The sequence below is a fragment of the Melozone crissalis genome, unplaced genomic scaffold (assembly GCF_028551555.1).
Source record: "Melozone crissalis strain CALT ecotype California unplaced genomic scaffold, PUWL_Pcris_2 ptg000068l_1, whole genome shotgun sequence".
Classification (NCBI taxonomy): Eukaryota; Metazoa; Chordata; class Aves; order Passeriformes; family Passerellidae; genus Melozone; species Melozone crissalis.
This window is the reverse complement of record NW_026535846.1, coordinates 3,391,771-3,414,531: the sequence shown is the minus strand read 5'-3', so window position 1 is coordinate 3,414,531 and position 22,761 is coordinate 3,391,771. Positions and strand designations below refer to the sequence as shown.

General features: G+C 54.6%; 1 protein-coding gene across 5 annotated transcripts; it reads left to right on the top strand.

The window, feature by feature from the left end:
* The first annotated feature begins 1,353 nt into the window (after window positions 1-1,353).
* Window positions 1,354-20,878, top strand: PHKA1 (phosphorylase kinase regulatory subunit alpha 1). 5 transcript variants are annotated; one of them, XM_054289323.1, is made up of 33 exons: window positions 1,355-1,510; window positions 1,614-1,772; window positions 2,253-2,300; window positions 2,848-3,016; window positions 3,370-3,452; window positions 3,628-3,708; window positions 4,118-4,216; window positions 4,321-4,467; window positions 4,790-4,843; window positions 6,266-6,388; window positions 6,497-6,592; window positions 7,338-7,445; window positions 7,639-7,717; window positions 8,164-8,298; window positions 9,330-9,439; window positions 10,071-10,215; window positions 11,144-11,222; window positions 11,641-11,720; window positions 13,525-13,701; window positions 14,095-14,189; window positions 14,358-14,497; window positions 14,626-14,782; window positions 14,943-15,022; window positions 15,222-15,300; window positions 15,387-15,516; window positions 15,893-15,994; window positions 16,398-16,513; window positions 16,822-16,860; window positions 17,658-17,702; window positions 17,956-18,126; window positions 18,644-18,697; window positions 18,835-19,035; window positions 19,286-20,878. In XM_054289323.1, exons 1-33 carry the CDS (start codon window positions 1,433-1,435, stop codon window positions 19,457-19,459), a joined length of 3,633 nt encoding a protein of 1,210 aa, XP_054145298.1. In that variant the 5' UTR covers window positions 1,355-1,432; the 3' UTR covers window positions 19,460-20,878. The 5 variants fall into 5 exon arrangements, with proteins under 5 accessions (XP_054145302.1, XP_054145298.1, XP_054145301.1 ...); XM_054289326.1 differs by lacking the exon at window positions 4,321-4,467; XM_054289324.1 differs by lacking the exon at window positions 16,822-16,860.
* The last annotated feature ends 1,883 nt before the right edge of the window (window positions 20,879-22,761 follow it).

The following is a 22,761-nucleotide window of genomic DNA, read 5'->3' as shown; positions in this document are numbered from 1 at the left end:
CCCCAGGAATGTCCACTGCGCACTAGAATCCCCAGAGACCAAGGGACAGCGTGCACTCGCTGCTGGGACAGGACTCTCCAGCAGCCATATGTCCTGTGGGCTGGGCCAGGGGGAGACTGTGCTGCTTAGCTCCCTGGGGCCATGCCGTGGCTGGGCTGCTCCAGATGCTCTGTACAGAAAATAAACCTAATGCACCCTGCCCACATTCAGCACCTTCTTGCCTCTGCCCAGCTGTGCAAAGGCAGATTACATGGATGACAGGGTCATGTGTGCCTCAGAGTCAGGGTGGCACATGGCACCTGCGGGGTCCTGTCTCTCGCCCAACAGCTGCAGAGTCCAATGCAGCACCCACTTGGCCCCCACCTACCCAAAAGGGTCCCCGGGATGAGGCGTGCTGTGGTCTTCAGGAGCCAGCTGTGTGCCCAAATGCTGCTGGTGCACCTGTGTGGGTCCACATCTGTATGATGCACATGTGTCTGCCCGCACCTGTGCATGCAGGTGTATGCAGTGTAAGCCTGTGTGTGCCCATGTGCATGATTGTGTATGTGCATGGGCAGTGTGGCTGTGTGCTTATGCATATGTGTGCTTATAGGTGAGGGTACCTGTGGCTATCCACAGGTTTGCACACCTGTGAACGTACATAGGTGCACAAGTGTGTGTGTATTTCTGTGTGCTATGGACACACAGAAAAGCAAAGCATAGCTGTGTATTTGTGTGTGTGGAAGTATGTGTGCACACGAGTCTGCCTGTTCGTGTGTTCCAGTGCAGGTAGGCGTGTGCACACCTGTAAGTGTGCATGTGTGTGCATGCCCATGCTCCTACGTGCACGTGCATACCTATGGACGTCTCCATGCCTCTGTCCATATGCGTGTCTTTGTGTCTGCACCTAGCTTACGTGTGCGTGTCCGTACAGACGCACACTGGTAACTGTACCTATCGGTGTGTCCGCCTGTGTGTCTGTACAGTCTCACATCAGTACGCGAACACATCCTGCGTCCCTGCGCCACACCACACACCAGTCGGTGTATGTGTTCCACACCGGCACAGGTATCCGTGCGCCCGCGCGTCCGTCCGTGTATGTGATTATCCGTGTGTCCGTCCGGGTGTCTGTCCTTGCAGCCGCGTATCCATACTCAGCGTTGCTCGGCCTTGGCCCGGCAGGGGGCGCCCAAGGCCCCCGCCGCCCCGCCCTCGGGGCCTCCATGTCCTTCAGGTCCTGCCCACTCGGGACTGAGCGCCCCGTGGATCGAAGCGGCCGCCGGCGAGGAGCGCCGGGCGGCGCGGGTGGGGCGGCCGCTCAGGGGCTGTAGCGGTGCTCGGGTAGCGCCGTCGGCGGCAGCGAGCAGGCGGTGCCGCGGGGCGGAGCGGGGCGGGGCTTTGACAGGACCCGTGCCGTCCCGCCGGTGCCGGTTCCCATCCCGTAGCCGCCGTCATGAGGAGCCGGAGCAACTCGGGTGTACGTCTGGACGGCTACGGGCGCCTGGTGCAGCAGACCATCCTCCGCCACCAGGTGCGGACCCTGCCCGGGAATGAGGAGCAGACCCGGGGCCCCGACGCGCCCCGCCGGCCGCTGGGCCAGGGAGTTGTGTGTGAACGGTGCGTCCCCTCCGCAGGACGCGGTGACGGGGCTGCTCCCCGCCAGCGCCGACCACCAGGACGCCTGGGTCCGGGACAACGTGTACAGCATCTTGGCGGTGTGGGGTCTTGGCCTAGCCTACCGCAAGAATGCCGACCGCGACGAGGACAAGGCCAAGGCCTACGAGCTGGAGCAGGTAGGGGGGAGCAGGAGCCGGGGGCGGGGCTGGTGTCACTCGGGGACCGCAGTCACCCCGGTCTGGTCAGCCACAGGTCACAGCTGGGTCAGGGGCAGTGCAGTGAGGACGAGGACGCGGCTCTCCCCCGATACGGGAGGCAATGGGAATGGATGTCAGAGCCTGCTCTTCCCAGACCACACTGGAGCCCAACCAGAGGGTCTAGACCTCTGGCTCTGGGGTGATCTGGGGCCACAGACGTTTTCTCAAGGGCTGAGGAGCCATGTCCTGCAGCCATGCCCTCTGTCCTCCTGCGTAGCATGGCAGCCTGGCCTTGCTGGCAGACCAAGAAATCTTCTCTCTGCTGTCACCCAGGGGCTGTGCAAATGTGAGCAGGGGCTCTGATTACGGACACTGAGCCCCACAAAGGTCAGCGGCCAGCTGATCCTGAGTCAGGGCTTCTCCTGGAGATTAACAAACCTATTTTCCTTGTTCCTGCAGAGCGTGGTGAAGCTGATGCAGGGGCTGCTCCAGTGCATGATGAGACAGGTAGGGGCTGGGGAGTACCTCTGAGTGTCACGTGGTCTCCTTAAAGCCCTGCTGTACCACGGAGGCTGTTGTCCTAGCTCCCCCAGCTCTCCCCAGCCTTCCTTGATGAGCAGAGGGAAGGCTCCCTTCCAGCAAGTCTTGAAATAAGTTCTGAGTGAGCATCTGTCATGGGTGTGATTGAAGTTCCTGAGTTGTGGGCTGGCAGTCAGTGGAGCCTTTGCCAGCTGCTCCCTGTCATGAGGCCTGGCAGGATTCTACATCTCCTCCTCCCTGAGGGCATTTGGGGTAAACCCTTTTCTCTCTGCATGATGCAGCTGTGGCAGTGGGCTGTCCACTGCTGCAGTCCTGTGCTGCGGCAGCATGTGAGCCTGAACTCACTGCCTTCGTGCACAGTGGGGCTCAGCCCAGGGGTTGCGGAATTTCTGCCCTGCCAGGCGTGACTCCATGTGCTCCACTCATGGCATGGGGCAGCCCTTGGCTCAGGAGCTGTCAGTTCTCTCTGTAGACAGGGTTCAATGAATGCCTGCATCTCTTTGCCCTTCTCAAGGTGGACAAGGTAGAGGCCTTCAAGTACAGTCAGAGCACCAGAGACTGCCTGCATGCCAAATATAACACCCACACCTGTGCCACTGTGGTAGGAGACCACGAATGGGGTCACCTACAGATGGATGCTACCTCCCTCTACCTCCTCATGCTTGCACAAATGACAGCCTCAGGTAATGCTGGGGGCTCCCATTGCAGCTTTGAGCATGCTGCTCTTCAGGTTCTTCAGAGTCTCAGTTTGGTTGCAGCGTCCTGGGTACCAAGCTGTTGTGACCCCCACTGTTTCCTTATGCTCACAGTACCTGAGGCGGGTTTGGGCCCCTTGATGTTGGTCTCTCCAAAAGCCCGTTTGTCTGAAGCCCCAGTGCAGCCCAGTAAGGGGTGGGAGTGGAGATGGAGTCAGCTAGGACATAGCTCCCGTTGGGCAGGCGTGAAGTGGGGAGGAATCGTCCCTGGGTTACTGCAGCCCCATTCTGAGTGTGCTTGTGGGCTTGGAGCATAATGTGAATTCTTCCCTCTGCTTTAGGCCTTCACATAATTCACAGCTTGGATGAAGTCAACTTTATCCAGAACCTTGTGTTCTACATCGAAGCTGCCTACAAAACTGCGGTGGGTAGCATGTGCTGGGGAGGAGGGGTGTGCTCCGATGGTGGTGATACTGCACTGGTGTCCAGGAGCAGCTGTGGGTTCCACCTGAGCTGCACCAGCACCTTCTTGAAGCACCATGGATGGGTGGGATTCAAAGGGTTTCTGGGTGTGTTCTGAAACAGTGCCTGCTTCACAGGACTTTGGCATATGGGAGCGTGGGGACAAGACAAACCAGGGCATCACCGAGTTGAATGCCAGTTCTGTTGGCATGGCCAAGGTGAGCTGGGAAGCAATGCTGGCTGGTGGGATGAGGAGCACCAGTGGCCCTGAGCTGCTTTTTGACCGGGCAGGCTGGGCATGTTGAACTGCTGAGGCTCAATGCAGTGATAGGTTCCCCAGGAACCTATTTTCTTGTACACTGGGATAAAACTGTGCCCTTCTAGCCTGGATTTTGCCTGAACCGGGAGTGAAAAGTTAATTGAGGGTGTGTGGCAGAAATGTCCCGGACCCTTTTGATGTCTGGAGATGTCCCATTTTGACCAGAGATGTTCTGCAACCACAGCAGGGTTCAAATTCCTTTAAATTTGGGCAGTGCTTTACACAGAGGGACTAGCATGGAATGAGAGCTCTTACAAATGAACAACAAGGTAAAGGACATGTCTCTTTGTGTCTCACCCTGCTTGCAGGCTGCCCTGGAGGCACTGGATGAGCTGGATCTCTTTGGAGCCAAGGGAGGCCCGCAGTCAGTGATATGGGTGCTGTCAGATGAAGTGCAGCACTGCCAGGTGAGACCCCCTCGGCCATGACACTGTTGCCAGAGGAACTGTCATCCACTGGGTTTGCACTGTTAGCCTGACAGCCTAACCACCTTTCCTTCCCCTTTGCCCAGTCGATCCTCCACTCAATGCTGCCCAGGGCCTCCACATCCAAGGAGGTGGATGCCAGTGTGCTCTCTGTCATCTCCTACCCAGCATTTGCTGTGGAGGACAGCGAGCTGGTAGAAATCACCAAGCAGGAGATTATCACCAAGCTGCAGGTGAGCATCTCTGCCCTTGTCTCACTGTTCCCAGGAGACAGCTGCAGTCCAGACTGCTGTAGCCCTTTTTTTCCCAAAAACATGTTCTGTGGGGAGTTGCTGGGGCATGTCCTGTCCCAGTCTCCATGACCTGTGGCAGGGCTGTGCAAAGAAGCAGCCCTGTGTGCTGTGGCCCCAGGCTGTGATTGTGGCACCTGAGTGCTGGATGAGTGAGGGAGGGGGTGTTTGGCTGAAGGAAACACCCTGCCCCTGCTTCTGCATTGAAAGTACAAGATACCTCACACTGTGCCTTCTGCTCAGCAAATCTTTCCCTCCCTTCCAGGGCCGCTATGGCTGCTGCCGCTTCCTCCGGGATGGATACAGGACTCCCAAAGAGGTGAGGCTCCTCAGCCCTGCTGCCTGGCACAACTTGACTGCCAAGCAGCAGCCCGCCTGGATGCAGCACAAAGGCTGTGTTAGGGAGCACTGGGAAGACAGGAGCCCTGAGAAGCCCCAGGCAGTGTCATGGGTCTGGGCAAGGCTTCCCAAAATGCCAGAGCTTGTTGGAAAGGTGGTATGTCCCGCCCACGCCCATAGCAGATGGCCAGAGACTGGCTTTGCCTGTATCCTTAGACCCGGTGGCGTGTCTTTCTTAGTCTGGTAGAAGGTGGGACCAGTGCCCAGCATGGGAGCCCTGCTGAGGTGGGCTCTTCCAGGGCTGCATCAGCCCTGAGCAAGGTAGCTCTGGAGGTCACGAAGCTAATTCTGTCTCTCCTAGACCAGCAGTCAGCTTGGGTACTGTCAGAATGGCCCTGGGAGCAAGTGGAGAGTTAGCTGCTTTGGGGAGAGAAAACAGGAAATTTTTGTAAGCAGCAGTCTCATTTGTTAACTGCTGAACTAGGAATTGATATTTAGAGGCTCTTAAGTCATCACCAGCTGCTGGGCCTGTAACCTTTGGTCTTGAGTACTTCTGAATGCTTCTCCTTTGCTGCACCTCTGCAGACCTGCCCATAATAGGCAGTATGTGTGGCTGCCTCTCCTCCAGAGCCAGAGAGAAGCAGCAGCATCTCCAATCCACTGTTCCCAGTGCTTATGAGCTTTGACAGCATGCAGAGTTGTGGATTACTTACTTCTGGGGAGCTGTGAGGCATGGAAAGGGCAGCAGGGCCTGCAGAGGCATGCAGCTAGCTGGAGTCAGATGGGATTTTGAAAGCTTATGGCTGGAGTCCAGGTAGAAGATATCTGTTCCTTCTGTCCTCTCTGCCTGAATAGTCTGCTAAGGCCAACACTCTCCCTTCTCTGCAGCAGACAGAGCAGTTAGCAGGGAGGGTTGAAGAAAGGGCACTACACCACACAGAACTGTGGTGGGAGGGCTCTGTGCAAGCAGCTCTTCATCCTGACGGCTTCCCTTGTGTTGGGCTCACAGTGGCACCACATGGCAGGAGGGCCATGAAGGAACCTCTCTGGCCCTGTGTCACCAGGCCAAGCCCTCTCACCTGGCTGGGCCAGGTTGATGATGCTGGAGGAGACAGATGCTGAGAGGCTCAGGCAGAGCAGGCAAGGCAGAGGGGACCCAGCATGGCACAGGGGATGTAGACCCCAGGAAGGGTAAGTCTCTCCATTATCAGTGCAGGGGGCTCAGGAGGGGGTAGTCCAGTGGAGAAAACAGGCTGGAGGTGAAATTGCTTTTCAGTTCTTCCTTGGCCATCTGCAAATAAGGGCTGGGAGGACATTTGAGGCTAGGGTCTCACAGGGAGGAGAAGCCCTGTCAGTTTGAGGGGATCTTGTCACATACCACCTCCCTTGATGTCACTTACAGGACCCCAAACGCCTCTACTATGAACCTGCTGAGCTGAAGCTGTTTGAGAACATTGAGTGTGAGTGGCCTCTCTTCTGGGCATACTTGATGATTGATGGGATTTTCAGTGGAAACATGGAGCAGGTAAGAGAGGTGAGACCTGCTGGGCAAGTGGAAAAAAGTCCCTGGCAGGAGAAGTGTGTGGAGGAAGGAAGCAGGTAGCTGGCAGCAGATTTCCTCTCCTCTCTTCAGGTGCAGGAGTACCGGGAAGCCCTTGAAGGGGTTCTTATCAAGGGGAAGAATGGGGTACACCTGCTGCCAGAGCTCTACAGTGTCCCACCAGATAAGGTGAGTGAACCTGAGCTATGGTGGAAAGCAGGAGTGTCTTACAGAATCACAGGATATTCTGAGTTGGAAGGGACCCACAAGGATCATGAAAGTCCAGTGCTGAAACTCCTGGTCTTATTATCAGATAATTAAGTTTTAAGTTTTAACCCAAATTGTTAGTGAAGGAGCACACGTAGTGCATGGAAACCCCATGTATAGAAAGGATGGCTTGGAGCTGTTATGAAACTGTGATAAAAATTGGGGTTTTTTTCCCAAAGCATTTCTTGTTCCCACACACAAGAGTTCTTTGCTGACAGTCTGCTTGCTCAGAGACTGAGTGCTCTGAGAGCTCAGGACAAGCAGACCTGGCCTGAGTAGGTGGTGCTGAGCTCCAGATCAGTGGTGAGGGAATTTGTGTGGGCCTGGGCTAAGAGCAGTAGCCTCCTGATGCTCAGGTTATCCAGGAGAGATTTGCTCCTCACCAGTATCAGAAAGCATCTCTGGGTGCTCCTGGGGCATGCCAGCTCTAGTGGGATGGCCTGAGCTGAGAAACCAAACATGGCTTGAGCAGCTGCTCTGTTGTCTGACACAGATGCCCGGGGAAGTCATAGTAAGAGAGGAGGAATGTAACCTGGCTCTGTGACAAATGCTGTTGTCAGGCCTTGTTTTAAGCCTTGAACTGCTGGACTTCAAGACGCAGTGAGGATGCTTCCTTCAGCATCCTGTGTCTATAGATCCCTTCTTGACCTCCTGACTTGTCTTCCAGGTGGATGAAGAATACAGGAATCCACACACTGTGGATAGGATACCCATGGGCAAGCTGCCACACATGTGGGGACAGTCCCTCTACATCCTGGGTTGCCTGATGGCTGAGGTAGGGTCACCCTGGGTGCTGGGGAGGGCTGTGGGACCAGGCTCTGAGCTGGGAAGGTGCAGATGCTGCCACCCACCATGGGGAAGTTGTCACCTCCATCCCCCAGGACCTCTTAAAGGTGAGTTGTCCATAGGCATCATCCATTCTACCCTACCCATAAAATGTTAATCTCTTTATTCCTTTTTTTCCACAGGGGTTTCTAGCTCCTGGTGAAATAGATCCCCTCAACCGCCGTTTCGCGACTGTCCCTAAACCTGATGTGGTGGTCCAAGGTGAGGGAAAGGAACCAGTCCCAAACGCCTGAGTCTGGCAGGTGGGGAGGACTCTGGCTGGGCAGAATTCAGAGGTGCCTCTGGGGTGACTCTGCTTGCTGGGTTGCTGCCAATACAGCCCAGTCTCAGCCCTTGCAAGGCAGGTGGAAGATGGGGTGCAAGTCCTTCCGTTTCATCCTGTGTTGACCCACAAAACTATCATCTGCTGCAGCCTCCTCTGCAGAGAGGTTGAAAATTGTCTTCCTGCCACTTGGTGAGGAAGACTTGTGTATATAGAGTGTTAGGAGGAGCAAAGCAGACTTCTGCAGTGGGAACTGGTTCCCAAGGGACCCCCAGACAGCTTCTTCTCTGTGGTGTGGTGCCTTGTATGTGTCCCCAAAGGCATGGGGCAGTGTTGTCACACACCCTTGTGCCTCTGTTGCACCGAGACTGTCTTCCATCCACAGTGTGTATCCTGGCTGAAACAGAGGAGATCAAGGCAATCCTGCAGAAGGAAGGCATTAACGTGGAGACTGTGGCCGACGTCTACCCCATCAGAGTGCAGCCTGCTCGCATCCTCAGCCACATCTATGCCCGGCTGGGTGAGCTGGGCTCCCTGCTCCTGCAGCAATTGGGGTGCAGAAGGCTCTGTCTCACGCCTGGCACTCCTGCTCATAGACAGTCATGTCCTGCTCTCTGCTTGGCTGATGAGGATTCTGCTGCCCCTTTCTAGGCCTGATAACGCCACTGATGCCAAAGGGGAACAAAGTGGCAGACAGTGCTGTTTAGTGTGATTGTGACAGGAATAGAGCTTTGGCTTGCAGTTGCACAGTCACCCCAGGAAGAGACAAGAGACTGATAGATGTTGAACCTCATGTGGGCAGGAGTTGTCTTCTGTTCCTGTATTCAGATCTGGACAGGGTAGGCTAGCCAGACCCCAGGAAGCATCCTCTGGCTGTCCCTGGCAAAGAGGGCCCAGAGCTCAGGCAGTATGGCTGTTGTTGGTGGGTGGGCTGGGCTGAGTGTGAAGGGAGGATAAGCTCACCTCTGCATGCTTGCTCCTTGATGCTGCAAACCCTTGGGCATGGGGTTTGTTTTGCAGGAGCCAGAGATTTAGCCTGGGCCAAAGGAGACACCTGATCTGCTGTGATTTAATTTGGCAGCTAATTTAGGCCACCAAAAGGCCAAGTGTGACATGGGCAGGGGGAGCAGCCTGGCAGCTGCCAGAGCTGACAAGCAAGGGGTAATGCTGTTGCTGCACCATCCTGGGCATTGGGAGTCATCCAGGAGCAATTGGAATGCTGATAGAGCTGTCAGCTTAGGGGGCCCAGCCCTATGCAGATGGGCACCCCTAGCCATCTTCGGACGTGCCCAAAGACCAGAAGCTGTGACACTGCAGAAGTCAGGACAGGCTGTGTGTCACTGTTTCACCATGTCTCTACCCCTCTGGGCAGGTCTGGGGACAGAATTACTGTCCCTTAGAACTGTACCAGCTTGACACACAGTTCTGGGATATCCCAACTTCAAACCAGCATTTCGCTGCTGGCTGGTAACAAGATGCTTGGCGCTACTTGCTGCTGCAGCCCTTTCATGAGAAGGCTTGTACTAAAAACTCCTCTCCCTGCCTTCCCAGGCCGCAACAAGCAGATGTGCCTTACTGGACGGCCCTATCGGCATATGGGTGTCCTTGGGACCTCCAAGCTCTACAAAATCAGGAAGAGCATCTTTACCTTTACCCCACAGGTGAGTGACATTGCAGAGGCTCATTCCTAGCTATTCTGTGATATGAAGCTGGGCAGGAAGTTTCTTCAATGGCTGGGTACTCGTTCTAAGATACACGCTCTAAACAGCCTGGGAGTGTGGAGTAGTCCAACTCTGTGGCATGAGGCAGCACAGTTGGTGGTCCTGGCTGTGTGGATGTTGGGACAGCTTGAGCCTTTTAATGATCAGTATTGGATGAAAATCTCTGCTCACCCTGACGAGGACACCAGGAGGAGGCTGATGGCAGGCCAGGGACGTGTGTCCAGTGAATGAGCAGTAATCCAAACCTAGCACTATGGGGAGTGCATATTCACTTGAAACAGGCACAACATGGACTCACTGTGTGGGGCTGGATGCTGTTGCTGCTGAGCTATGGTGTTAGTTATGTCCCCCTAGTTGTTAGTGGCCAGTAGCTGCCCTGGGGTTTGAGGGTCCCTTGCTGGGCTGTACTAGCTGATGCCAAGTAAGGGATGAGCTGTTAGTGCAAAGGCACGTGCCCTCTGGGGGCCCAGCATGGCTAGCTTGACTGTGTGCCTGTGGGAAGACATAGGTGGCACCATAAGGACCTAGTGACTACATGTAGGGCTGATCATGTCTCTTGCTGTCCTCACAGTTCATAGACCAGCAGCAGTTCTACCTGGCTCTTGACAACAAGATGATTGTGGAGATGCTGAGGACGGACCTCTCCTACCTGTGCAGCCGGTGGAGGATGACTGGGCGACCAACCATCACCTTCCCCATCTCCCACACCATGCTCGGTATAGATGCTCCAGCGTGACAAGACATTTGCTTAGAGCAGCCCTGGGAAATGGCTCTGCAGGAGGAAGGGGGTGGGCAAATATGTGGCCATCTCAATAACAGGGACATGGTGAGGCTGGAGCAGCCAGTAGTGTCCTGTGCAGAGCTTACTGCTCAGAGGAGCCGTGTTGAGTGGGCAGCTGGCTGGCAGCTAACAGGGTTGTCTGTCAGGCACTGGTACCTGCAGCTCAAGGGCTGTTTGCTGGCACAGACGTATTCAGGCTCCAGGCAAATAGCCTTGTGGGAAGGCCTTTTGGGAGCAAGACCAAAACCACAATTTCTCTGTAGAAGTGTTCTTGGTGCTCTTTCTGTGTCTTGACTCTTCCCTAAGACTGAGCACCTGCTGAAGGCTTTCCTAGTCAACAGAGAGGGGAAAACAGTAAACCAGAAGGAGCAAAGGCACAGAGTAGAACTGGCTTGCCTGCAGCAGCTCACAGGTTCCCTATGAGCCTGGTGCAGGAAAGTGACTTTGTTCTGCTCTAAGGTCTTTCTGTCTCTCCTAGTGTATTTAAAATCCCCTTAATTTCTCGAGTGTGCCTTTTGCTGTGGTGTCTCCTGGCTTCGACAGCAGCCCACTCCTCTGCTTCCTTATGTGCAAGGCAGAGACAGAGCAGGGGGCTGTTAGGGGCTGCTGTCTGGTACTGTCTGCTTCAGCCAAAGGTGAAATCCGTGGAGCCTGGAGTGCATCCTGGCATGGTTTTCCTTGAATCCAGCCTGGACAATTTCCCTTTTTGGGTGGTGCTTTTGGTACCATAGCCTGACCACATACCCCAGAGTAAGGGTCTGGCCATGGTGCTTTGGGTGTCTGAATGCTCACCTAGTCCTGGGTTACATTCTGGGGGTGAGTTTGAGCATGAGGGCCTGACTGCCTGTGCATCTTCCACACAGATGAAACCAGCAGCAGTGTGCATCCCACGGTGCTGGCAATGCTGCAGAAGCTGCAGGATGGGTATTTTGGTGGAGCAAGGTGAGTGCAGCTTCCTGCAGTGCAGTAGGGAGAGGGCTCATGGCCTCCAAGAGCCTGGTTATGAGGATACCTGCTGGGCAGAGCATAGGGTGTGGGGGAGCAAGCTGGGGAAGATACCCTGGGGTGTGCTAGGCTATCAGTGTCCCCTAGGGCTACAATCCCAATAGAGGAGATGAAAGAGAGGACATGGCTCTTCATGTCATCAAATCCATGGCTACAGGATTTCTCTAATAGCTTTTGGGCAGCCCTTCCATGCCCACCCACAGCTGAAAGAGTTGCAGGCAGCTAAAGTAGACACCAGTGTGTGAATGCTCCTGGTGAACATGTCTCTCCCCATCAAAGGGCAGGAGCCAGGAGGTAAAGCCAAGGGTATCACCTCCCCTTTCCTCTCCATGTGACCTTCCTATCTCTTGCCCAGAATTCAGACTGGTAAATTGTCGGAGTTCCTGACAACATCATGCCGAACGCACCTCAGCTTTATGGACCCTGGGCCAGAGGGTAAGGTCTTTGCCATGAGTTACAGGCTCAGCAGTGACAGCTTTGAGAAGCTAGACACTTAGGAGTGGCTGCATGGCTTGCAGATAGCAGAGGATGGTAAGGGAGAACAGGCCAGTCAGTGCTGTGGGGTGGCAAATGCCTAACTCATCCTTACAACCATAACGCCCAACCTCCCTGCCAGCATACACTGCTGTGTTCTTCATGTGCTTGGGTTTTCACCATGTTCCCATCTGGCTCTCTGTCAACCTTGTCTGGAATGAGCAGCTCTGACCTTCATAAGCTGCTATGTGGAGAAGAGATAAAGGATTGGCAGCCTGCCTCAGCTTGGGAGATGTGGCTGAGGGTCTTTGAGGCATAAATGGCAGCGCAGAAGGTGATAGCACAGTGACCAAGGTGGTGGGGAAGAGCCACCTAATTAATCTCTGTTTTTTCCCAAAGCCTTTGCCCCTCCCCTTGGCAGAGCTACTCCCGTGAGTGCCAAATGGAAGCCTCACTGCTGTATAGAGAGTACCTGAGAATGCTTTGGCCCATCACAGCATAAGGGACCCCCACCTTGTGCTGGGACCATGCAGGGTGCAAGTTTTGCTGTTCCCCTTTCAAGCAGGCCTCCGGACATCTCCTGTGTGACCTAGCACTGGTCATCATCAGCCTTCCCACTATCTGTTTTACCTCTGCAGCTCCTGCAGCCAGTGAATGCACTGCTGGGACTCTGAATGCTCATTTTTCTTGCCCTTCTCTCACTTCATCTGCAGCCTCCTTACAGGCTGCATCAGGGTTTGTCCAAGGTGTCTGCTTTGCCTCCCAGCTCCAGTGGGAGGATCTGCCTGGCCTTTCAACAGCATCTCAAAGATGCTAAATTTTAGATTTCCTGTGGTCAGATGCTGCAGCCAGGTTAATGTTCTCAAGGGTGGTGCTTAGAGGATTTTTCCAGCCTAGCCTTCAGGCACTGTCACAAGCCATGCTGTTGAGGGGTGGAAAGGGGATGCCATGCTGCTTCAGGTGCAGTCAGCAGCTTGTCTCCTGGGCCCAACAGATCTCTGAGCTTGCCAGTTGGAGAGCGGCATAACTTTGCCCTGGCCCACTGTTTGTGCATTGACATCTGTGTTTTATCTGGGGCAGTTCCCCCCCGGGGGCATCCCCTCACTTTTATCTCCTGACTGAGCAGAGACCTGGCCTCTGAGCACCATCTTCCATGTTGCTGTTAGTGCATGGTGCCTCTGGTGATCCTGATGTGGTGTTGGGAGCTGCTTGAAGCTGGGCAAAGAGCAAGGCAGGAACCATAACTCTTCCTGTAACTCCAACTTACAATTAACTGTTGCAAACCCACCTTGCCTTGCTCCCTTGCTGGAGTCCTGCTTGGAAGATGCCCTTGCTGTGCTTGGGTGCTTCTAAGTGGTCTCTGCTTGGACAAGCTGCCTCTGGCTGTACCTCCCCACTTCTTCCCTGGAGAGAAGGAGTGTGAGGGTTTTCCTGCAGGGTTTGAGTGGGACGTTCCTGTCCTTGCACAGGCTTGGATCAGAGACATGCTGCAGCAACATGCTGTTGCTTCCTTTGTCAACGTGGGACATGGAGAGAGGCCCAGTTTAGGGCAGGCAGTGTCCTAGGCAGGAGTCATGCAGGAACAGGGGTGCTTTGTGTGTCTGGCTGCTGGCACTGTCCATTAGTCTACCTGGCTGCCAGCACTGGCCCTACATTGTCACTTTGTGCAGCCAGCAAAGCTTTCTCTTACAGGTGGGAGCTCTCTGGGCCTTTGGTGCTATGACTCAAAGTGGCTGAACTCCTGCTCTGCTGCTTTCCCTTCCAGAGGACACCGACGATGAGGTTGCTCAGTATCTGGATCACCTGCTGCAGCGCACGACTCCGCAGTCAAACCTGCCTCCGACCACCCAGCGGGGAGGGCTGAGCCGCTTCAGGGCTGCTGTCCACACCACCCGTGACCTCATGTCCCTGGCATCCAAGGCCAAGGACCTGCATGTCCAGAGTGAGTAACTCCAACACCTTCCACATCTTCCCTTGAGCCCAGGGGTGAGGTTGAAGTGCTTTGGGAGCTCTCACAGCTGTATGATGCTGGGGTTCCCGTGGGTTTCAGAGAAACTAAGCCTTTACCTGGGCAAAGGCACTTTATGTCCATCACGTTAGTCCTGGCCATGGAGTGTCTTGGAGTTGGTGCCTGGGCAGCCCCATGAAAACTCAATAAAGGATGGCAGCTCCCTGCGGTGTTCCTCTGAATGGGTGGACAGGGGCTCCTTCTCCCATAGCCAACTTCTCTGCAAGGACTGGTTGGGGAGCAGTGTCAGTGTCTGAGGTAGTTTGGGGCACAGTAGTGGTGACTGGGGCTAGACGTGTCTCTGCCAACCTGTGGGGTTTTTTTTAGATGTTGGGATGTATGTCCCCAGCAGGATCTTCCAGGCATCGCAGCAGTCAGTTAAGCTTCTGAGTTCACTCCACCAGCATGACTTGGATGGCAAGGTGAGTTCTGTCTCTCCCAGACTGAGCTATCCTTTCAGCTATAGCCAGAGTGTCCTTGCAAGATTGCAAGGGGAAGTCCTGTTGTTTGGTGAGGGAGAATATGCATGGGTCCATTTGGTGCAGGGTGCTGGTAATGCTAATCATCAGCACAGGTCTCCCTTCCTCCAGAGCCACGCACTCTATGCAGAGATGAACTTGCCATGTGATGAGGATGGAAATGTGGACTGCAAGGCACTGGTGGACCAGCTGCGCATCTGCCCCACGCTGCAGGAACAAGCAGACATCCTTTACATGCTCCACATCCTCAAGTAGGATGATCTCTGTGTCCTGAGGGCTCACTGTGTATAGAGGGGTTTGGCACAGCCCAGGGGGCCTGCCAGGGAGCTGGGACAGACAAATTGCTGGACATAACACAGCACCTCCTTCATCTTCACAGGGGACCCGAGTGGCACACAGGGCTTGATAGTGAGCCTGGCCCCACCATCAAGGAGCTCCTCACTGAGTTGTATGTGCGGGTGGGGGAGACACGCCAGTGGGCCCTGATTCGCTACATCTCTGGTATCCTCAAGAAGAAAGCTGAAGCTCTGGATGAGGTAACAGCTGTACAGCCAGCCTCTAACAGGCTGAGGTCTGTCAGGGAGGAGGCAGCAGAGTGAGCAGGAGAACCATGGCTGCATCGGCTCTGTCTCCCTCTGCCTTGTGCTGAGCCCCCAAACCCTCAGCTGTTGACAGCAGCTGCCTTTCTGTCCCCAGGCCTGTACTGACCTCCTGTCTCACCAGAAACACTTGACAGTGGGGCTGCCCCCAGAGCCGCGTGAGAAGACAATCTCCACGTGAGTGTGGCACCTCTCTCTCCCGAAGCATGCTGGGCTGGGTCTGGATGTGAGCCTGCTGCTCTGGGGTCCATGGGCACGAGTGGTCCTGGGCGGCTGTCCCCAGCCTATATCTCTTCTCTTGGGGCTGTACAGACTGGGGGTATGCAAAGTTTGCTCTGCTGCCTCTCACCTGCTCTGCTGTTTGTCCACACCCCAGCCCGATCCCCTATGAGGAACTTGTTCACCTTATTGATGAAGCCAGTGAGAAGAACCTCAGTGTGTCTATCCTTACCCAGGTGAGGGGCCGGGGTGTCAGGGGAGCCTAAAGCTGACTATCTGCCCTGGTGAGCAGCAGTGAGGTGATCTGCCTTTGTCCCTCTAGGAGATCATGGTGTACTTAGCCATGTACATACGCACACAGCCTGCACTGTTTGCTGAGATGTTCCGCATCCGCATTGGGCTCATCATCCAGGTGATGGCAACAGAGCTGGCACACTCCCTGCGTTGTTCAGGTACATGTGGCAGAGACAACACCCTTGCTGGGGTAGGTGCTGTGATGCTTGGGGCTCTGTCAGCCAGAAAGCAGTACTGTTAAAAGTGGGCAGCTCAGGCTAGGACAAGACCCTGCATGGAAGTGCCAGTGTCTGCAGCTGGACATGTTCTTGAACAGTACAAACAAGTGATTGCACTGCAGTCTCCATCCCAGCATGTGTTGGGCTGGCCATGGGAAGAGTCCATGTTAAAGGCAACACCAGGAGCCTAGTGTATGTCCTTGCCGGATGAGCTCCTGTACCAGTGCTCCCCCTGGTCACAGGATGGCATGCAGGGTAGAAATGTCCTAGGAGGACTGTGAGGTAGGCTACAAAATCACAGTTCTCTTCTTTCCAGCTGGAGAAGCCACGGAGAACCTAATGAATCTCAGCCCATCAGACATGAAGAGTCTCCTCTACCACATCCTTTCTGGCAAGGAGTTTGGGGTGGAAAGGAGTGGTGAGTTGCAGCAGAGAGCATCTCGGGGCAAAGCTGAGTGCACAGCATGGCCAGATCTACGTGTTCCTACCTTTGAGCGCTGTCCCTGTTCTCCCCCATGTTCAGCACAGATGCTTCAGTACTGGAGGGGTCCAGCAGGAAGTTCTGCCTTTCATAAGGATGAGGCTGAGTGATTTCTGGGATCAGTCCCGAATCTCATGGCTATTTGAGTTTTGCTTAGTTTGACACTTGACCTGGTTGGATCTAAATTGAAGCAGTTCTGTACTGTGCTCATGGATCTGTGATGCTATCATGTTTGAGGGCAAGGTCATGCAGAGGTCCCAGTGCCCGGGCAGCAATGAGGGACGAGGGATGGCCATGCCTTGAGCAATGTTGCCCACTCTAGACCTCTCTTCCCCACCAGTGCATTCAGTGGACTCGTCGCTCACCACTGCTGTCTCCATCTGTGACATGGAAGCTGTCGGGACCACCAGGCCTGAGCGCACTGGCCTCGTCAGGCTGAAAAGTGAAATCAAACAGGTGAGGGCAGGTGGTGCAGGCCACTCACGACAGGTCTTGTGGGTGAAAACCAGCTACAAACCAGACAGAGCTGATGGAAGAGTGGGAGACACAGATGCTTCCAGGAGCTAATTTTGTCTGCAGTTCTGTCCTGAGGGGAAAGTTGGGGTGAATCTGGTAGTGGGTAGGGGTTGCTCTGGCAATTCAGTGGGAGCACAGGGGTGCTTGAGAAGGTGCAGGGGTGAGGAGGACCATGTGGTGTCCCAGGTGTGGCCAGCATCTTGGTGGGCATCTTCCAACAGCAGAACTTTCATTTTGTTCTCTTGCAGCAACTGGATAAACGTAGGCAGTCTCTGCCTGGGAGTAAGGTGAAGCCTCCCTGGTCCTGCAGCCTCAGCTTTTGCCCCTCATGCCATGCACCAGGGCAGCTTCCCTGCATGCACAAGTCAATAAGGTTCCCTCAGCTACTGCAACAATGAGTTGGCTTCCCCTCTAAGCAACTGCCATTATAGCCAGCTGGGAGCTGTGCTCAAATACATTCCATTATACCCACAAAATCTGTTGAGCAGGATGGCTTGATGCTGCCAGTGCCATGACCAGTAGTGACTCTGCTGGACAGTTCACTGGGTCCTGCCTGCAGCTTCCCCAGCTATTTCTTCTCTGGGGAAGGAGGTCTGTGGTCAGCTACAAATGTCAATGACCTCCTCTTGTGCCTATGTCCAGGAGGAGTCCTGAGCTCTAGAACATGTCTTGTCATCAAAGAGACAGAGGACAGAGCTTGCTGGGGCCAGGCTGATGCAGCAGCTAGGGCCAACTTGCTGCAGTGTGAAACCTGACATCACACAGGGTTGTCTATGGGCAGTGACCTTCCTACTGGTCCTTCTGTCTGCTCAAGACTAAATCCCTGCCCATACGAGCAAGCCAGCAGAGCAGTAGCAGTCCTATCCCTGTGTGCAGGCCAGTGCAAACCCACTGCTGCTGTGGCTCTGGCATGTGCAGCCCTCTGCAGCTTTCCTTTCAAAACTCCCTCTGTCTCCAGCCAGCCCTGGCCCTGGGGTAACTGCCCTGGCACCTGACCGTGATCTGTGCTGCTGCTGCTCTGTTTGCTGTGACTGCTGCCCTGCTCTGGCATGATCTCATTTCCATCTCTCCCTTTCTCCTTCAGCCCATCAGTTTGCAGTCCGGAGACACCACCCTCAGGTCCTCTCTGGTAACCTATGTTTGTTGGCTGCACATATGGGGTCTGTCTTGTTTGTGGTTGCAGGAAGGAGCTGTGCTCTGGGGGATGCTACAGGGAGCTGGGGCTGCAAGGTGGGCTTTGCTGGGGGCAGGGGGTAGCAGCTCTGTCTTGGGAATGAGGCTGGAGAACTTCAAACAACAAACTCTTGAGCAGCAGCAGGCTGCATTCCTGTGGGATATTTAACTTTGCAGCAGTCTCTGTGGTTCTTGTTTTGTCTGGCCAGTCTGCTGGGCACACAGAGCTGCTGGGCAAGGACTCCTTTTCAAGGATGCTAGAAGACCAGGGCACTACGGACAGCCGGCAGGGCCAGTGGCAGCGGAGGCGCCGGCTGGATGGGGCCCTTAACCGTGTCCCTGTGGGCTTCTACCAGAAGGTCTGGAAGGTCCTGCAGAAGGTGAGTTAGACTGGTGCCTCTCCATGCATGTGAGCCTCTGGTCCCAGGCACCAGCCTTGCCAAGGGGACTTAGGCACTCCGGGCTGGTCCCTGATGTTGTGTAGATATATGCTTCAGGGACAAGGCCTGCAGCTGACCTTGGAAAGCTGTAGAAGACGTGCACTTGCCTTGTAGTCTTGTAGGACGTGCCTCAGCCTGTACCTTGCAGAGGGGAACTGCTCAGGTGCTTCATGCATCAAGCAGACAAATGCATGGCTGGAGCCACAGCTGAAGGTGATCTGGGCACAGCTGATCCTCAGCATGGTGAGCCAGGGAGCAGAGCCCCATGCAGGGGGCTCTGGCTGATGCTGAACTGATGGCAAAGGAGTGATGCTATATGGAGTCAGGAGGCGGCGCTGAGGTGTATGGGCAGCATGCACCAGTGCTCAAGTGGGAGCAAGTTCGTGGGCTGGACCTATGTATCTTAGCATGATGCTTCTCCAAGCCGTAACCATGATCTCTCCTTCTTGTTCTGCAGTGCCATGGTCTCTCTGTGGAGGGCTTTGTTCTTCCCTCCTCAACAACCAGAGAGGTAGGAGGTTCATGTGAATGGGGGATGGGGCACATGGGTTGCTGTGTGCTGGTTACCCTGGGTGATTGCCCAGCATAGCTCAGGAGTTCAGCAGGTGATACAGTGCTTTAGGTACACTTCTTTCTACCTCCTCACAGATGACCCCAGGGGAAATGAAGTTTGCTGTGCATGTGGAATCTGTCCTCAACCGTGTGCCCCAGCCAGAGTACAGGCAGCTGCTGGTGGAAGCTATCTTAGTGCTCACCATGCTGGTGGACATGGAGGTGCACACCATTGGTGGTATCATAGCTGTGGAAAAGATCTTGCACATAGCAAATGACCTCTTCTATGAGGAGCAGGTAGGGGCCAGGCCTCACCCAGGGCTGCTGGCTACATTCCCCGTACCTGTGCAGGGCTCACCCACTTGGAGAGCCCTGTGTGTTTTCCCTGTTGTGTTCATGGGGCACAGCAAAGCAATAGTGTCTTCCTCCCACTCCTCATCATCAATGTGTCACACTGAGTGCAACAGAAAATACTTGGGATGGATACTGATAATGGGATTGCCCTTTTTCCTAATGATGTCTCTCTGCTTCTCTGTCCAAAATCCAGAAAGCCTTGGGTGCTGATGAGCACATGCTGGAGAGGGATCCTTCGACAGGCATCTGCAGCCTGCTGTATGACAGTGCACCAAGCGGCCGGTTTGGCACCATGACCTACCTGTCCAAGTCGGTGGCCTTGTATGTGTACGACTTTCTGCCCACAGATGGCTGCTCCATGCAGTAGCTCTTGCAGCTCCTCACTGGGTTGCGGGTGCTCTGGGATGGTTGTTTCATACAGCTTGTAAAGATGAACACTAGGTTAGTTTGCAAGGCAGTCTGCATCTCTCCTCCCAGCCCTGGCCTCTTGGTGGGTGAGCAGCCCTCTGAGGAACTCCACAGGAGGCATGGTGTCCTAAGCTGACGTGTGCCTGTGTGGCCTGCAGAGCAAAGGAAAGGCTGAGCTTTGAAGCGTGCTTGTGTTAGAAGGTTCTGTCTGCATGACTCCTCCTGATTCATCATCCCTGGAAAGACCTCTGTTTGAGGAAGTTGGAAAGGGTTCCCCTGACCAGACTCTTGTGCTCGGCATTACAATGCTCTCTGACCAGCTCAAACTCTCCCTGTCTCTAACAGGTTTGCAGTTTTTAACCTCTTCTGTGCTGCTTATTATTCCAAATCTGCAGGATTTATGCTAGTGCAGGCTGAGGCTCTTGCTCTTCCTGCTGCTGATGGAAAAGTTTTGCTAGAGGAATAGGGGATGGTGCCTGAGCCTTTCTCCCAGCACATCCAAAATCAATATGGTCCAGCCCAGCCACAGCTGTGCTGCTTGGTAGCAGGCAGCCCATCATCCGCTGCTGGGTGTCCTGTGTGCAGAGCTGGGGAGGCTATGGTAGCCAGGATCCCTTTTACCTCCAAGTTGCTAGTACAGGACTTCTGGCTAGCTGGGACATGCCAGTGGCAGCCCTTATGTGCCATCTACTCTATCCCTGGCAGTGGTTCTAGTGGCCAAGTGACAGATTCCTGAGTTCTCATGCCCTGTGTAGCAGCTCTGAGCTGGCTACTCAGTGTTACCTCTGCAATCAAAACCATGCTTTTAATGCTCATCTCTGGCTTCTGCTCCATCTCCCACAGCCTGGCACAGAGAAGGATGGGGATATAGCAGATCCCTGCTCTAATCTACCATGCAGGTCAGCCCTCACTCAGGATGGTGCGGTTGGACTAATGAGGATCAGGCACACATGCCACAAAGTGGTTTTAGGAAGTGGGGTTCCCTTTTGGCTCCCTAGTTCACCTCCCTAAGACTTCAGGTGTGCTCCAGTACACTCAGCATGTTGAGCAACAGGCCAAGAACTCTCACTTGCACCCCCTGACCTTGCAATGTCCCACGGCTTGTCACAGGCCAGCCTGATATCATCTATGTCCCCCTCCAAGACTGGTTTACAGCTGTCTGTGAGCAAAGCTCTGAGCAAAGATCCTCTTTCCCTTTGGGAAAGGTTGATCCCATCTAACCACAGCATGCTTTGTTAGAAAAAGCATTAAAAAACCTGAAATTGTGGCAGTGACATCGGCCACCAAGCCATATATTCAGCAGACTGAGTCCATCTCTTTCAATGTCACTGACCACAACTGGAAGGACAGAGGAAAGAAACTGTGTTCCAGAATCCCTTACCAACCATCCCCAGGCCCTGAAGTCTCCTTTGATTGCCCTTGGACTGGGTGTTGCAGTTTCATTGCCACCCACATGGAAGAGCAGCAGTGGATAACAGTCTGAAGCTGAACCTGGCTGGGAAGTGTCCTAGTGCTGTGCTTAACCTGGGCCCCAGGAAGGCAGTAGACTTCCCTAAGAGGACTGTCTGTGTGGCACATTGGACCCTCAGAAAGGAGTCACCTACAACTGTAACTCATCTTTCTTGTAGAGGTGGACATGGTCTGGGGGTATCACAGCCATGGCAACACCTCTGGTGTAGATGGACTAACATCCGATCATCCATTGCCTGGCCTTCCACAGGAGAGATTCATACCTGCTGTACAGAGGCATGTGGGGAAGCAAGGTGGGCAAGGAGGGGGTTTGCCTCCACCCACTCCTTTTAAGTTACTGCTTTCACCTGGCAAGGGAGCATACAGGATCCCCTTGAACCTGTGTATTCTGGGGTGGCTGTTCCCCTGTCAGGCAGGGCAGGGCCTGGTTCTACGAGTCTTTCTCAGACTCCCTTATGCCCCTTAATCTTTCTACATCCTCTCATAGCTGAGCCCCGAGGGTGGGCAGATCTTGGCCACACTGAACACAGTTGTTCTCACCACTGCCTTGCTTCCCAGTGAAAGGCTCTGGCAGTCCCTGCACCCAGAGGCTTGGATGGCTGTGTGGTTTCACGGGAGCTCTGTCTGAGGAGCCACATACACTCTAGGAAGCACAGAAGATGTGGATTTTGCCAGGTAGATGTCACAGCCTGAGCTCCTTCTGAGAGGGTGATGGACAGCAGCTGTACTTTTCTCTCGAGCTGGCAGGGTGATGGTGCCCGAGTCATGCGCCGCTCTCAGCCCACGTAGCCTGTGGTGCACCCTGGGCTGGCTGTAGTGCAGGAGTGGCTGCCAGGCAAAAGTCGGCCACTCCACTGTGGATATGGCTGGCTCCGAAGCCAGATGTTTTCCTCTGTGCCTGCCTGTGTTTTTTGATGTCCAGGTTGGTTTGGCCTCAAAGCCAGGTGGTCTCTTGGGGCAGAAGCTCTTCTGTACATGTGGTTGTAGGGAAGATCACGCTATAAAAAGCCAGTGTCCATAAAGGAGACAGAGGAGTCCTGCAACTTTATTCAAATAAAGGGAGAGAGTCCACTGGGACATCAGCCTGTGGGATATTCTCTCTCTAGGTTTCAGAAAGTGCAGCTTCCTTTTATCTTAAACTCCCAGGTGCTTGTTGCCCTCCTCCTTAGCCCATTTGCTGAGATACTGGGAAGGTACAGCCTTCCCAAACGGTCTACCACATATTCCCCCCTCGAGCCTGTCATTTTCCCCCAAAGTTCAGAAACTCAGGCTCGTGTGGACCCATTTGTCTGTTTCAGGAATCAAACTGTCTGCGTTTTGTTGCAAACCTGTGGCTTGAAGTGGGTAAAAACATTAAGACCCATTTCTAAGACGTTAACACCCGTACCCTCACCCTTGGAATTGTTTGTAAAGACATTAGCACACATCTTTCTTATCATGGCTAATCCCTCCCTTGCTGATCCCTGCTCCAGTCAGGGGAGCCTTAAAGGGCCCGAGCCCCTGCCCGGCGCCTCCCTCTGACCCGAGGGACCCGGGGGGAGCTGCCTGGGGTCGGGGGGCCCGGGCATCTCCTGAGCTGCGGCTCCTTGAGCAGGGCGGGCGCCACGTGGGGGGCTGCGTGCAGGCCACGGGTCTTTTAAAATTACATTCTTAGAGAATAAACACCACCCGAGCTGCGTGGAGACCCCAATAAAAATGCCTCTAACACGAGTAGGCTGCCTGTTCTTACGCGGCAGGAGGAAGGATAATGGCGGGGCGGGCCTACAGCTCCCGGCACGCCGCGGGGCCGGA